We start from the raw sequence: 17,393 nt of genomic DNA, 5'->3' as shown, positions 1-17,393 counted from the left end.
CATAAAACTATGAATTTCTACGACATAAATTACACGCCCACACTAATTATACCATGCAGGCCTCCTCCTGTTTTTTGTGCTCTCTAGTCTACCCTATATATATCGTCACTGAAAATAGATCTACAAGATCACAATGTTATATAGCATGTTTGTGTTAAATGTGATGTTTTTCATCATATTCAACCCATTCTGAACGGGAACCCATTTTGGTGTTAGCATCATGCTATGCTTTAGCTATTGAAAGATAGCAGATCTACAAGCTCGTAGCGCGCCACCGAGTGGCGCGCTACGAGCTTGTAGGTCTGCTATTTTTGAAAAATCGAAGAACACCTGACATTTTTAGAATCTGATCTCAGGTCAGAATGGGGTTAATCAGACCAGTGTGTGTGTCCAGTGGAAACCTCGTATGAATCTGATCTCAGGTCAGAATGGGTTAAGAAATGACGTTATTCGTTTTAGACCATCTAACACATTAGCTGTTTATTTCCTTTTACATTAAAATAATTAGTGGCAATGAATAAGCTGAGCCACATGAGTTATCAACTGCATTTTGTTTTTTTTAACTGATTTTAGACAGCACTGTTTGATCTGAAATGTACATTGAATTGATTCCAACCACTTCCGTTTCATGTAATAGGGGCTATTATCTTATCTTGCCCATACCCCTTATCTAAAAAATAAAAAATAAAATAGTTCAACTAGCCGATCTAAGAGCGCACAACATGTTGATGTTGATCGGCTACTGTATAGTTAAATTATTTTAAAAGCAGTTTTTTCAAAATAGTAAAACTAAAAGGCAAATACGTTTAGGGATAGGGGGGGTAAGGCGTGGTACAGAATAGGGCCCCTAGAATCCCATGAAAACATCCTGTAATATAATACTGTAAGAAAACACTTACCGTAATGTTGTCAAAAACCATGAAAAGATGGGTTTTGGAAGATTCTGTGCAGGCGATTCTTTTTCCAAGTGTTGGAGTTTGGAAGACCTCGTTTTTGTTATCGGGTCGTGCCGCTGCCGCCTCCGTTATGTGAAGATTGGAAACGGGTGGTACGTCAGGGCCGATCAGTGACTTGGCCGAGCGCTTCCAAACGCAGAAAACCACCTGCACAGAATGTCTCGACAGAAAGTAGCTCATAGCATGTCTACGGTTTGAAAGAGGATCATTCAAGTTTTCTCTACAGCTGCAATGTTTGAGTTTAAAGTTGTTTATTTTCAAGCAGATCGGAAATGCAATTTGGATCCATGGGGAGTCAATGGAGGGTATTGCAAGTCTAGATTCAGCCCATTATATTAAAAAAATTGCAAATTGTGGCTAAGGGCCGATTCATACTGCTATTTTAGAGCCGAATAAAAGTCGGTTCGGCGCTGTGGAGCCTACAATGTGACGTCATTTGAGGTTCGGGGGGGGCAGGTACCGTCCTAAAGTCGTCTCTTCGGTGCTACTGAAAATTTCTGACGAGCCGAAATCATTTGGGCACTACAGCGCCGAAACAGCGGTAAAATAGGAGTATGAATCGGTCCCTAAGTTTGCCCTTTGACACACAATAGAAGACATACCTTTTTTTTTGATAATATGAAGAATGTAACCCTGCCTACACGTATTTTTGATTTAGTTGCATTGTAAAGGCCTAATCATAGTCCAGTTTAAAGGAGAATTCCATGCTAAAAGGCTTTCTTACCTTTCTTTGTAGTTGTTACGTCTCCACCAAAGAGGTCCAGGTGTTTTTTTGTGCAAAACCTCCTTATTGGCTATTTCCCCTACCATAAGCCCTCAATGAATTGCATTGAATTGAATGGGAATTGAATGGGGCTATGGGGTGTTGTGCTAATTCGCTTATTTCCATCGCTAAAAAATAATATTTCTTTGTATATATCCTCTCTTCATAATGTAAATAATATCCCAAGCGGCACACTTTACTACTTGTTTCGATGGAAATAAGCGAATTAGCATAACACCCCATAGCCCCCTTCAATGCAATGCAATTCATTGAGTGCTTATTATGGTAGGGGAAATAGCCAATAAGGAGTTTTTGCACAAAAAAAAACACCCGGACCTCTTTGGTGGGCGACGTAACAACTACAAAGAAAGGTAAGAAAGCCTTCTAGCATGGAATTCTCCTTTAAGGCCTTTAGATTCAAAATGTTTTCACACAATGAGGTCGTGCGCGGTCCTCGGGAGCGAGTAGCGCTCGTCCAGCTCTTTGGTGGAGGAACCGCCGGCGGTGGCGCCGGCCGGGCCTTGGTAGCCCTGACCGCCGGCCGCCATGGGCGGTCCCCTCATGCTGCCCCCCCCCTGGCCCCTCCCCCAGGCCCCCTCCCCGCCGCCCCCGCCCGGTAGCGAGGAGGTGAGGCTGCGGCGCCGGTTGTCCAGTCCCAGGTAGGTGCTGACCTGAGACGAGCGGAGGCTCTTCATGTGTCCGCGCGCCCGCCGCTCGTACGCCTCCACGGGCGTCTTCTTGTACCTGGACGGACAAAGTATGACTATGAGTGTACATTTACTTTAAGTACTTATTTATTATTTTCCAATTTCCCCGATACTTTTGAGCTTAACCCATTTTGACCTGAGATCAGATTCTAAAAAAAATTCTTCTACATCCTGACAGTTTTCATTCTGACCTGAGATCAGATTCTACAAATGTTCTTCTACATCCTGTAGTTTTCTGCAAAAGCTATGTTTCTATGTCAATCGTTCTTCGATTTTTCAAAAATAGCAGATCTACAAGCTCGTAGCGCGCCACCGAGTGGCACTTTTGCACAAAATAACACCTGGACCTCTTTGGTGGGGGACGTAACAACTACAAATAACACCTGGACCTCTTTGGTGGGGGACTTAACAACTACAAATAACACCTGGACCTCTTTGGTGGGGGACGTAACAACTACAAATAACACCTGGACCTCTTTGGTGGGGGACTTAACAACTACAAATAACACCTGGACCTCTTTGGTGGGGGACTTAACAACTACAAATAACACCTGGACCTCTTTGGTGGGGGACGTAACAACTACAAATAACACCTGGACCTCTTTGGTGGGGGACGTAACAACTACAAATAACACCTGGACCTCTTTGGTGGGGACGTAACAACTACAAATAACACCTGGACCTCTTTGGTGGGGACGTAACAACTACAAATAACACCTGGACCTCTTTGGTGGGGACGTAACAACTACAAATAACACCTGGACCTCTTTGGTGGGGACGTAACAACTACAAATAACACCTGGACCTCTTTGGTGAGGACGTAACAACTACAAATAACACCTGGACCTCTTTGGTGGGGGACGTAACAACTACAAATAACACCTGGACCTCTTTGGTGGGGACGTAACAACTACAAATAACACCTGGACCTCTTTGGTGGGGACGTAACAACTACAAATAACACCTGGAACTCTTTGGTGGGGGACGTAACAACTACAAATAACACCTGGACCTCTTTGGTGGGGACGTAACAACTACAAATAACACCTGGAACTCTTTGGTGGGGACGTAACAACTACAAATAACACCTGGACCTCTTTGGTGGGGACGTAACAACTACAAATAAAAGGTAAGAAAGCCTTCTAGCATGGAATTCTCCTTTAAGAGCATCTGCTAAATAAAATGCCTACATTGTAGTCTATGTGTGTGCACGGCGTGCGCGGTGCGTGCACGTACTCACATCTTCAGCAGCAGCGATGAGAGAACCACCGACACAGAGGAGGCGGCCATGGCTGCAGATCCCATCCAGGGCTGGAGCACCAGACCCACCGGCATGAACACACCTGGTCAACAAGACATGAACACACCTGGTCAACAAGACATGAACACACCTGTCAGGTGTAAAGGAGACACTTGGACACTCAGGCATGAAGGAAGCATGAGTTCAAGTGACGGCGTGTTTCCTCCTCGGCGTCATCAGTGCCCATACCCGAAGCCGGGGGTTGGCGAAAGGGCCTTTCTGTGTGGAGTTTGCATGTTCTCCCCGTGTCCCCTAGGGTAGGGTAGGCTGCTTAGTGGCCGACAGTATCAGACTGTGGTTGTACTGATCAGCTCCCAGGTTTTAATGTGTGTGTGTGTGTCTGTGTGTTTCTATGTGCAGGGCGTTGCTGAAAATGAGCACCTGTGCTCAGCTACTTCCCAGGGTAAATAAATAAATAAATAAATAAATAAATGCTCACCTGCTGCGATGGGTATTCCCAGAAGGTTGTATAATAATAAATGCTCACCTGCTGCGATGGGTATTCCCAGAAGGTTGTATAATAATAAATGCTCACCTGCTGCGATGGGTATTCCCAGAAGGTTGTATAATAATAAATGCTCACCTGCTGCGATGGGTATTCCCAGAAGGTTGTATAATAATAAATGCTCACCTGCTGCGATGGGTATTCCCAGAAGGTTGTATAATAATAATAAATGCTCACCTGCTGCGATGGGTATTCCCAGAAGGTTGTATAATAATAAATGCTCACCTGCTGCGATGGGTATTCCCAGAAGGTTGTAGAATAATAAATGCTCACCTGCTGCGATGGGTATTCCCAGAAGGTTGTATAATAATAAATGCTCACCTGCTGCGATGGGTATTCCCAGAAGGTTGTATAATAATAAATGCTCACCTGCTGCGATGGGTATTCCCAGAAGGTTGTATAATAATAATAAATGCTCACCTGCTGCGATGGGTATTCCCAGAAGGTTGTATAATAATAAATGCTCACCTGCTGCGATGGGTATTCCCAGAAGGTTGTAGAATAATAAATGCTCACCTGCTGCGATGGGTATTCCCAGAAGGTTGTAGAATAATAAATGCTCACCTGCTGCGATGGGTATTCCCAGAAGGTTGTATAATAATAAATGCTCACCTGCTGCGATGGGTATTCCCAGAAGGTTGTAGAATAATAAATGCTCACCTGCTGCGATGGGTATTCCCAGAAGGTTGTAGAATAATAAATGCTCACCTGCTGCGATGGGTATTCCCAGAAGGTTGTAGAATAATAAATGCTCACCTGCTGCGATGGGTATTCCCAGAAGGTTGTATAATAATAAATGCTCACCTGCTGCGATGGGTATTCCCAGAAGGTTGTATAATAATAAATGATCACCTGCTGCGATGGGTATTTCCAGAAGGTTGTATAATAATAATAAATGATCACCTGCTGCGATGGGTATTCCCAGAAGGTTGTATAATAATAAATGCTCACCTGCTGCGATGGGTATTCCCAGAAGGTTGTATAATAATAAATGCTCACCTGCTGCGATGGGTATTTCCAGAAGGTTGTATAATAATAAATGCTCACCTGCTGCGATGGGTATTCCCAGAAGGTTGTATAATAATAAATGCTCACCTGCTGCGATGGGTATTTCCAGAAGGTTGTATAATAATAAATGCTCACCTGCTGCGATGGGTATTCCCAGAAGGTTGTATAATAATAAATGCTCACCTGCTGCGATGGGTATTCCCAGAAGGTTGTAGAATAATAAATGCTCACCTGCTGCGATGGGTATTCCCAGAAGGTTGTATAATAATAAATGATCACCTGCTGCGATGGGTATTTCCAGAAGGTTGTATAATAATAATAAATGATCACCTGCTGCGATGGGTATTCCCAGAAGGTTGTATAATAATAATAAATGCTCACCTGCTGCGATGGGTATTCCCAGAAGGTTGTAGAATAATAAATGCTCACCTGCTGCGATGGGTATTCCCAGAAGGTTGTATAATAATAATAAATGCTCACCTGCTGCGATGGGTATTCCCAGAAGGTTGTAGATCAGAGCGAACACAAAGTTGATCCTGATCCTCTGGACGGTCTTCTTCGACAGCTCGATGCTCGCCACCACGTCCAGCAGGTCGTTCTGGAAAGATGATAAAATTAATGGATTTACCAAACAAACTATTCCACAAAGTATTTGAGGCTTATATTGTGACGAATGATGCCCTTTTGATCACGGGGGAATTTTGCGTACAGATTCCACGTTTTGGGAGACATTATTAGATAGATAGATAGATAGATTTCTTTATTTTTGTGTCATGCACCAAAGGCGCCCAGCCCACATGGGCTTACAGGACACACCATAACATTGCTTCAATATTGTATTGTGTACAATAAACAGATTTGTTTTGTTGATATTCCATTTTTTTTCTTTTTTTTTTTACACACAAACAAAACATTCTGCCTTATTTCCCACGCCCTGCATAAAAAGTCTGCCAAAGCAAAAATACCTTTCCTAAAACAAAATTCCAGTTTTTCATAGTCCTCCAACCAGAATAAGTCAGCACAGATGGTTGTCATTTTACAAAATAATATAATGTCTTAATTCTTCATATAATGGGCAGTAAAACAAAAGATGAATTTCATTTTCAATTTCTTTCAAATCACACACTAGACAGACTCTGTCCTCCTTCAGGAGTACCAATGAATCTACCCGTTTCTAAAGCTAACGGTAAGGTCTATTATTATCCCATTCTGACCGGGAACCCATTTTGGTGTTTAGCATCATGTTATGCTTTAGCTATTGAAAAATAGCAGACCTACAAGCTCATAGCGCGCCACCGAGTGGCGCGCTACGAGCTTGTAGGTCTGCTATTTTTTGAAAAATCGAAACGACTGACATTTTTTAGAATCTGATCTCAGGTCAGAATGGGTTCATCAGACCAGTGTGTTGTCCAGTGGAAACCTCGTATGAATCTGATCTCAGTTCAGAATGGGTTCATCAGAACCAGTGTGTGTCCAGTGGGAAACCTCGTATGTGAATCTGATCTCAGGTCAGAATGGGTTATAGAACGGTATGGTTACCCGTATCAGAACCACGTCGGCGGCCTCGATGGCCACGTCCGTGCCCGTGCCGATGGCGATGCCCACGTCGGCGCGGGCCAGCGCGGGGGAGTCGTTGACGCCGTCGCCCACCATGGCCACCCGCAGCCCGCGCTCCTGCAGCTCCTGGACCTTCGCCACCTTGTGGCTGGGCAGGACCTCGGCGAACACCTTCCTGATGCCAACCTGTGCCAAAAAATATGTTGAAAAAGTGGCTGATGGGTTAGTATAGTGCTGTATTTATCTATTTACATCTATTTATTGTTTTTTGTTCGATGATCTATGATGGCCGGTTGTAAATGTCATTAGTATTGTAATGTTACATAGTTGTTACATGTTCTTCTTATCATATGCTGTAACTATTTATTTATTTGGATCACAATGGAAATAAGTCCTCTGCACTCTGCACTTTTTGTGCAATCCTGATAATTCTGTACTGCTCTTCTATGAATTGTATCATGAATATATCAAATAAATCAAATCAAATCAAAAATAACACACCATTTAGTCTTAAGTCCTATTATTAGTCTTCTGCAATTGTTTTGTCTTAGTCTAGTCTTAAGGCCTATTCATAGTCTGGATTTTCGGTGGTGAGGTGACCACCGCTCCGGTGGTGAGCTGACCACCGGAGCTGAAATAACGTTGAGCGGTGGTGAGTAAAAACAGAGAGAAGGGCTGGAGCGGTGGCGGTGGTTTGCTCTTCACCGCGGCTCAGTGACGTCATGTTGTAGTTCGGTGGTCACCACCTCAGTGACGTCATGTTGTAGTTCGGTGGTCACCACCTCAGTGACGTCATGTTGTAGTTCGGTGGTCACCTCTGTGACGTCATGTTGTAGTTTGGTGGTCACCTCACCACCGAAAATCCAGACTATGTATGAGCCTTTAGACTACTAAATATTAACAACCGTAGTCAGATCTACAACCTCACAATGTGTCGCTCTGCGTATGAAATTACTGTGTGTGTGTGTGTGTGTGTGTGTGTGTGTGTGTGTCCTACCTGAGCGGCGATAGCGTTGGCCGTGCGTCGGTTGTCTCCGGTGATCATCACCACCTCTATGTTCATACTGTTGAGAGTGTGGACCGCCAGCGCCGACTCTGGCTTCACCGTGTCGGCGATGGCCAGCATGGCACACAGCGTTCCTAACGCACACACGCACACACGCACGCACGCACGCACGCACGCACGCACGCACGCACACGCACGCACGCACACACACACACACACACGGCATCACGTACAATGTAAAACTGTCCAATTGACACCTGTGTCTTCATGTCATGGACGAAATCCACCATCGTTGACTCGTGAATGTCGTTAGAGGCCAACCAGACTATAGTAAATTGAATGTCGTTAGAGGCCAACCAGACTATAGTAAATTGAATGTCGTTAGAGGCCAACCAGACTATAGTAAATTGAATGTCGTTAGAGGCCAACCAGACTATAGTAAATTGAATGTCGTTAGAGGCCAACCAGACTATAGTAAATTGAATGTCGTTAGAGGCCAACCAGACTATAGTAAATTGAATGTCGTTAGAGGCCAACCAGACTATAGTAAATTGAATGTCGTTAGAGGCCAACCAGACTATAGTAAATTGAATGTCGTTAGAGGCCAACCAGACTATAGTAAATTGAATGTCGTTAGAGGCCAACCAGACTATAGTAAATTGAATGTCGTTAGAGGCCAACCAGACTATAGTAAATTGAATGTCGTTTGAGGCCAACCAGACTATAGTAAATTGAATGTCGTTAGAGGCCAACCAGACTATAGTAAATTGAATGTCGTTAGAGGCCAACCAGACTATAGTAAATTGAATGTCGTTAGAGGCCAACCAGACTATAGTAAATTGAATGTCGTTAGAGGCCAACCAGACTATAGTAAATTGAATGTCGTTTGAGGCCAACCAGACTATAGTAAATTGCCTGACTGACTTTAATATTTATTCTGTTTAAACATTTTTAAAGATCCCTGTGACGTCATGTGGGTCAATAAATCATCATCATCATATTTCAAGACTAAAATCTTGAAATTGTCGGTGAATTTATTGTCCCAGAATTGCACCTTTCTAGAGGCGATGGGACCCGTCACAAGCATCAGTAAGTGTAAACACACACGCACACACGCACAGCTGATACAGTGTATACACACCATCAATAGCTACCAGGATAGCAGTCTGTCCTTTCTTCTCGTGGCTGGACATGGCAGCGTCCACGTCCGATCCGATGTGATGACCGTTCCTCCTCATCCACTCCCTGTTCCCGATCAGGACGCAGTACGGCGTCGCCACACCTTACGGTACAGAAAGGTAACATTAACCCATTCTGACCTGAGATCAGATTCATACCAGGTTTTCCACTGGACACACACTGGTCTGATGAACCCATTCTGACCTGAGATCAGATTCTAAACATGTCAGTCGTTCTTCGATTTTTCAAAAATAGCAGACCTACAAGCTCGTAGCGCGCCACTCGGTGGCGCGCTATGAGCTTGTAGATCTGCTATTTTTCAATAGCTAAAGCATAACATGATGCTGACTCCAAAAGGGGTTCCCGCCCAGAATGGGTTAAAGGAGAATTCCATGCTAGAATGCTTTCTTATCTTTCTTACCTTTCTTTGTAGTTGTTACGTCCCCACCAAAGAGATCCAGGTGTTTTTTGTGTGCAAAAACTCCTTATTGGCTATTTTCCCTACCATAAGCCCTCAATGAATTGCATTGCATTGAATGGGAATTGAATGGGGCTATGGGGTGTTGTGCTAGTTCGCTTATTTCCATCGAAAGAAGTAGTAAAGTGTGCCACTTGGGATATTATTTACATTATGAAGAGAGGATATATACAAAGAAATTATAATTTTGAGCGATGGAAATAAGCGAATTAGCACAACACCCCATAGCCCCATTCAATTCCCATTCAATTCAATGCAATTCATTTAGGGCTTATGGTAGGGGAAACAGCCAATAAGGAGCTTTTGCACAAAATAACACCTGGACCTCTTTGGTGGGGACGTAACGACTACAAAGAAAGGTAAGAAAGCCTTTTAGTATGGAATTCTCCTTTAACAGAGAGAAAAAATAAGTCTCAGTCTCTCTGTAATCCTTAATGCCAGATTGTCTTGTGTTTCTCCCAAAAGCACTCAAGCATTACTTCAAGCCTTTGCTCAAGTTCTTTCCCCTGGCGCTCAGGGACGGGCCTGGTTCTGCTGATATCCGTTTTGTTTTTGCCAAGCCCTTGCCGGTACCTCTGCCGTTGGACTATATCGACACGTGTGTGCGTGGCGTGCACGCGTGTGTCAGCCAGGTCTACCTTCAGACTGGACCTGGGCGTCGTCAGACAGCAGGCTGCTCTCGTCCGTGGTGGCTCCCTGCAGGAGGAGACAGCGCCCCCCGGTGGTCGCCGGCCGCTGCTGCTGCTGCAGGAGCAGCTGGTCCACGTTGGACACCCTGCAGCTGATCCCACAGCCGGGGACGGCCTGGAAGTCCTGGCAGTACCCCAGCATGTCTGTACCCAGCTCCTGTTAGCATAGAGTTAGCATGTCCGTTAGGGGGTCATACCTATGTTCCCTCAGCCCTATGTTCCCTCAGAAGGAGCATTGGTCCGAGGTGCGCTGGGAGTCGGGAGAGGGTGGGTGGTTAGGTTAGGTTAGGGTTAGGGTGAGGGTTTGAGGTAGGTTGTCGATCGGACCGTCGGCATATTGACGCGGACCCGAGGGAACATAGGGCTGAGGGAACATAGGTACGGTCCGGTCCCTCTGTTAGCATGTCTGTACCCAGCTCCTGTCCTTATACAGTTACTGTACAGTTAACTGGAGGTCCTGGCAGTACCCCAGCATGTCTGTTGAGTGAGTGGTTGCACCACTCACCCACCCACCCAGCCACCCGCACCCACACAGCTCCGTAAGGGAGTGGTTGCACCACCCACCCAGCCACCCACACACACACACCCCCACACACAGCTCCGTAAGGGAGTGGTTGCACCACCCACCCACCCACCCAGCCACACACACACACACACCCCCACACACAGCTCCGTAAGGGAGTTGTTGCACCACCCACCCACCCACCCACCAACCCAGCCACACACACAGCTCCGTAAGGGAGTGGTTGCACCACCCACCCAGCCACCCACACACACACCCCCACACACAGCTCCGTAAGGGAGTTGTTGCACCACCCACCCACCCAGCCACCCACCCAGCCACCCACCCAGCCACACACACAGCTACGTAAGGGAGTGAGTTCCACCGCTCAAAAAAAAAGGCAAAGAAGTTCAGGGATAAAAGGGCATTTAGCGGTTTATAGTTTAGTCTCACCATCTTGCAGTGTCTGGCCACGGCCATGCCCAGCGGGTGCTCGCTGCTGGCCTCGGCCGTGCCCACCAGCGCCAGGATCTTCCTGAGGGGCATCCGCGCCACCTCCCACAGCACCAGGACCCGCGTCACCCGCGGCACGCCCACCGTGATGGTGCCCGTCTTGTCGAACATCACCGCGCGGATCTGAAAGTTAGGTCAAGTTATTAAAACTATAACTAGTGGTGGAAAAGTATAACCGATTGATTGATTGATTGATTGATTGAACACTTGAACACTTGTACACTATAAAAGGATATCACCCAAATAAAGTGTTTTTGTTTTTGAAAACTTTAGTTACTTTGTAGATTTGGATTATTATTACAAAACATACATTAACCACTTCAGCCCTATACATTTAAACATACATTAACCACTTCAGCCCTGTACATTTAAACATACATTAACCACTTCAGCCCTGTACATTTAAACATACATTAACCACTTCAGCCCTATACATTTAAACATACATTAACCACTTCAGCCCTATACATTTAAACATACATTAACCACTTCAGCCCTATACATTTAAACATACATTAACCACTTCAGCCCTGTACATTTAAACATACATTAACCACTTCAGCCCTGTACATTTAAACATACATTAACCACTTCAGCCCTATACATTTAAACATACATTAACCCCTTCAGCCCTATACATTTAAACATACATTAACCACTTCAGCCCTATACATTTAAACATACATTAACCACTTCAGCCCTGTACATTTAAACATACATTAACCACTTCAGCCCTATACATTTAAACATACATTAACCACTTCAGCCCTGTACATTTAAACATACATTAACCACTTCAGCCCTATACATTTAAACATACATTAACCACTTCAGCCCTATACATTTAAACATACATTAACCACTTCAGCCCTATACATTTAAACATACATTAACCACTTCAGCCCTATACATTTAAACATACATTAACCACTTCAGCCCTGTACATTTAAACATACATTAACCACTTCAGCCCTATACATTTAAACATACATTAACCACTTCAGCTCCATATACATTTTATTATTAATATTATTATTATTATTATTATTACAAAACATACATTAACCACTTCAGCTCCATATACATTTTATTATTAATATTATTATTATTATTATTATTACAAAACATACATTAACCACTTCAGCTCCATATACATTTTATTATTAATATTATTATTATTATTATTATTACAAAACATACATTAACCACTTCAGCTCCATATACATTTTATTATTAATATTATTATTATTATTATTATTACAAAACATACATTAACCACTTCAGCTCCATATACATTTTATTATTAATATTATTATTATTATTATTATTACAAAACATACATTAACCACTTCAGCTCCATATACATTTTATTATTAATATTATTATTATTATTATTATTACAAAACATACATTAACCACTTCAGCTCCATATACATTTTATTATTAATATTATTATTATTATTATTATTACAAAACATACATTAACCACTTCAGCTCCATATACATTTTATTATTATTATTATTATTATTATTACAAAACATACATTAACCACTTCAGCTCCATATACATTTTATTATTATTATTATTATTATTAATATTATTAATACAAAACATACATTAACCACTTCAGCTCCATATACATTTTATTATTATTATTATTATTATTAATATTATTAATACAAAACATACATTAACCACTTCAGCTCCATATACATTTTATTATTAATATTATTATTATTATTATTATTACAAAACATACATTAACCACTTCAGCTCCATATACATTTTATTATTAATATTATTATTATTATTATTATTACAAAACATACATTAACCACTTCAGCTCCATATACATTTTATTATTATTATTATTATTATTATTATTATTACAAAACATACATTAACCACTTCAGCTCCATATACATTTTATTATTATTATTATTATTATTAATATTAATACAAAACATACATTAACCACTTCAGCTCCATATACATTTTATTATTAATATTATTATTATTATTAATATTAATACAAAACATACATTAACCACTTCAGCTCCATATACATTTTATTATTATTATTATTATTATTAATATTAATACAAAACATACATTAACCACTTCAGCTCCATATACATTTTATTATTAATATTATTATTATTATTAATATTAATACAAAACATACATTAACCACTTCAGCTCCATATACATTTTTCTGACATTCTGCATATTCAGTACTTTCTACTTCTGGTACTTTAAGTACATTTTGATAGCAATACTTTTGTACTTTCATCAAGTACATTTTGAATTCTGAACTTTTACTTGTAATGAAGTATATATTAAGTATATTATTATTATTATATAGTATTATTATATATATTGCAGTCAGTGTTGATTTCGTTGAATAAAAGTAAGACGTCGACTTTTTTCTCTGACGACATGGAAACTAAATAAAAACTAAGCTGTGACGACTAAAACTAAGACTAAATATACTGACAATTTCGTCAACAAATAAAAACTAGACTAAAATGTTAGGAAGGGACTAGTGGACAAAAGTATAAGTCATAAGTAATTTTACAATAATTGGTTGCATGCTGAAAATAGCCGATCTACAAGCTGAAACTAAGTGTAAAACTAAAAACGCATCGAGGCCCGCCAAAATACATTTTAGTCGACTAAATCAACTGTAGATTTAGTCGACTAAAACTAGACTAACACTAAGACATTCCAGGTATATATTATTCAACAGACTATATGACTATACAGACTATGACTAAAACTAAAATCTAAATTTACTGCCAAAAACAACACAGATTACAGTATTAAAACATTCAGAACAGTGACGTCGGGGTGACCTATTGACCTTGTGAATCCAGGGTACGATGAGCGCTTACTACGACATTCCCGCCTTTTGTTTCGTGTGTTTAATCCGCCGTATTGTAATAATTAAAAAGAAACTCTGTCTTTGCCGCGGAGCTGGAGACGAGATGGTTTCGTTTTGATGACGAAACCGGAAATCAATGCATGCTGTGTGGGCTGCTGCTAGGGCTTCTGGGAAATTGAGGCCAATGCAAATGAATGGACTACAACGCCTCATGGAGGAGGCTCTTGTGCTGCGATCGTTCATAACAAACGGAGGAACCTTTTTTCGCCGGATTTTCATGGATCAAAAGCCCAAATAATTCAGCGTATGCTCTAAAGGTAATACAACAATCTCTGCAGCGTAGGATATTTGATTAAAATGCGGGTTACGCGTTTTATGGAGTCAAACTGTTAAAACACTCAGAACAGTGATGTCGGGGGTGACCTCTGACCTTGTGAGCCATCTCCAGGGGCTCTCCGCCTTTGATGAGGATCCCGTTCTGCGCGCCCACGCCCGTGCCCACCATGACGGCCGTGGGCGTGGCCAGGCCCAGCGAGCAGGGGCAGGCGATGGACAGCACGGTGATGGCGGTCTGGAAGGCGAAGCGGACGATGACGCCCGTCTTGGAGAGGTCGGGGTCGTAGCCCTGCGGCGAAGCGGGAAGACAAGAGTTTATACATGATTCATGATAACTACTTATAACTATATTATGTGATGTATGACATGCTTTTGTTTTTGCTTAAATGTAAGTCGCTCTGGATCAAGAGCGTCTGATAAATGCCTAAATTGTAAAGTTCAGGTTGTTTGGGTGTATAATTGAGGTCATAAAAACCTAAAAGAAAAACTCTGAAGAAATCACTGAAAATGAACGTTATTATGAAACTCTAAATTGGGACTGTTGGACTCACGGGGAAGATCTCCTTGACGATGTCGAAGTTGACGAAGCCGATGACGAGCCAGGCCATCAGCGTGAGCAGCGACACCACCACGATGAAGGGCACGAAGTAACTGCTGAGTCTGTCTGCGAACTGCTGGATGGGAGCCTGAGGAACAACACAGTTCAACTAGCTGATCCACACTTAAACTAATCCCCAGATAGTCAGAATATATTTTTACCTCGTATTGCGTATTCAATTGGTGACTGATATAGTCTGTATTATATAATCAATTTTCACTGTCGGGTAGTATTAAGCAAGTATTAAGTATTAATTGTGAGTTGGAACCAGGGGGGCAGTCAGACAGATATTTTGTGAAGCCACTAAAGGAAATGAAAGTTCATATAATGGCCTGTTGTGGCGCTGTCTGTCATTGGACCCAAAAAAACCCATATCCCCATAGAGGTCCATGTATTTGGACCCACCTTCACCTAGACTGTATTACCTTAATAAACATGGTCATGAAAACTTTCTGCTTCCAGTCACTAGTTTAAAGTCTCATTTCTAATGTCATAATATTCTTTTTGGAAATTATGGTCCAATTTATTTAAAAAATGCGTATGTTCTGAGAGGCTACCGTTACAGTCTATGATCGGGATTCCCCACCCACTCGAGTCAAAATAAAAACCAATGGAGAGAAGTCCCGCCTCGTTGTCTGGGCCAGCCAATGGGCCAGCTGGGCCCAAACGGATCTAGAAAGATGGCGACTTCCATTGCAAGGACTGACAGGCTTAATTTTACCTTCATGTTAGACCCGGGGAACGCTTTGTCCATATTTTTTACAGTCTATGGTTGGAACACTGTGTGTATACCCTGTGCCAATGTTGGCACCCACCTAGTCTAGGAAAATTGGCCTCAGATCCTGTGCAGCAGGGGCGTGGCCCAGTGCGTTGCGTTTCAAATGAAATGCGAATCAAAAGACAGGGGCGGGTTCCACATGGAGTGGGCGCTACATCTAAATAAGACGGAAGGGAAACAATTGCTCCTTGAGCGGTGGTGGCCTACTACAATTCAATTTGGAATTGGATTCCCTTCGGACTATTTTCATGGTATGCACAGTGCTTCAGACCGGAAAGGGGAGTGTCCGCTCAGATTCTGAGCGCAACGTACTTCCCTCACAGGGATACGTTCCTTTTTTCCCAGAAGTTCCTTTTTTCTCGCCCGCCTAATGGTGAAAAATAAAACTTCTGGGAACTCAGATTAGCACCCACCAGACGGTGGTGTTTCTCACCTTGGAGGTCTGGGCCTCCTCCACCAGCCTGACGATCTGACAGAGGGTGGTGTCTGCTCCGACGTGCGTGGCCTCCACCAGCAGAGAGCCGTGGGCGTTGATGGAGCCCGCCATGACGGAGCTGCCCACCTTCTTGCTGACGGGCATGGGCTCGCCTGGGGTGTAAATATAAATATGGTGCATTTATTTACAACGCGTCTTTTCTCCAAAGCGCTTTACGTTGATTGTGCTTTACATACACACACACACACACACATTCACCCATACACACATTCACACACACACACACACACACACACACACACACACACACACACACACACACACACACACACACACACACACACACACACACATTCACCCATACACACATTCACACACACACACACACACACACACACACACACACACACACACACACACACACACACACACACACAGATGGCAGAGGGAACCATGCAAGGCACATCGGGAGCAATCAGGGGTTCAGTGTCTCTTCTCAAGGACAACTAACTCTGGGGGAGCCCACAGGGATCGAACCGGGAACCTTTGCGGTTCCCATCCAGCCGCTCTCCCGGCCACTCTACCCTCTGGGCCACTGCCGGCCCGGTGAAAACACAAGGTCGCGGCTAGAGCAGACTATTAAGCGGACTTAAATACTGAAGCCGTACCTGTGATGAGGGACTCGTCGGCCATGGAGCTTCCCTCCATCACCTTCCCGTCTACGGGGAACTTCCCCCCCGGGACCACCTTCACGATGTCCCCCCTCTGGACCAGCTCCACCACCACCTGCTCCTCACTGCCACACACACACACACACACACACACACACACACACACACACACACACACACACACACACACACACACACACACACACACACAGTCACAGTCAACACACACACACACACACACACACACACACACACACACACACACACACACACACACACACACACACACACACACACACACACACACACACACACACACACACACACACACACACACACACATTTTAATAATTTATTTATACAAGAGATACAAATACAAGGACACAAATATTTACAAGGTGCCGTACAGAATGCAATCAGCAAATCCCGAACAAATACCCACACACCCTTCAGGGGTACAAGTAACAGCGTCTTCGCCATATTTGGCGGCTACCGATAGTGGAAGATATTGCACAGAATTTCGCAC

The 17,393-nt window shown here is 43.0% G+C and overlaps 1 protein-coding gene across 1 annotated transcript in view; it reads right to left on the bottom strand.

The window, feature by feature from the left end:
• Window positions 1–2,147: 2,147 nt before the first annotated feature.
• LOC308311867 (copper-transporting ATPase 2-like) overlaps window positions 2,148–17,393 on the bottom strand; it is a gene marked incomplete at both ends in the record, with an annotated part of 37,918 nt that continues 22,672 nt past the window's right edge. Inside the window, 12 exons of the mRNA XM_080758639.1 lie at window positions 2,148–2,463; window positions 3,667–3,769; window positions 5,720–5,837; window positions 6,779–6,982; window positions 7,794–7,936; window positions 8,944–9,084; window positions 10,098–10,305; window positions 11,104–11,286; window positions 14,479–14,673; window positions 14,936–15,070; window positions 16,194–16,348; window positions 16,865–16,992. Coding sequence (XP_080614765.1) covers window positions 2,148–2,463; window positions 3,667–3,769; window positions 5,720–5,837; window positions 6,779–6,982; window positions 7,794–7,936; window positions 8,944–9,084; window positions 10,098–10,305; window positions 11,104–11,286; window positions 14,479–14,673; window positions 14,936–15,070; window positions 16,194–16,348; window positions 16,865–16,992 — 2,029 coding nt within the window. The remainder of the gene's footprint in view (window positions 2,464–3,666; window positions 3,770–5,719; window positions 5,838–6,778; window positions 6,983–7,793; window positions 7,937–8,943; window positions 9,085–10,097; window positions 10,306–11,103; window positions 11,287–14,478; window positions 14,674–14,935; window positions 15,071–16,193; window positions 16,349–16,864; window positions 16,993–17,393) is intronic.

This window comes from Protomyctophum bolini, assembly GCF_963924005.1.
Source record: "Protomyctophum bolini genome assembly, chromosome: 24".
Taxonomy (NCBI): domain Eukaryota; kingdom Metazoa; phylum Chordata; class Actinopteri; order Myctophiformes; family Myctophidae; genus Protomyctophum; species Protomyctophum bolini.
The sequence above is the reverse complement of the archived record's forward strand: the minus strand, read 5'-3'. Positions and strand labels throughout refer to the sequence as shown.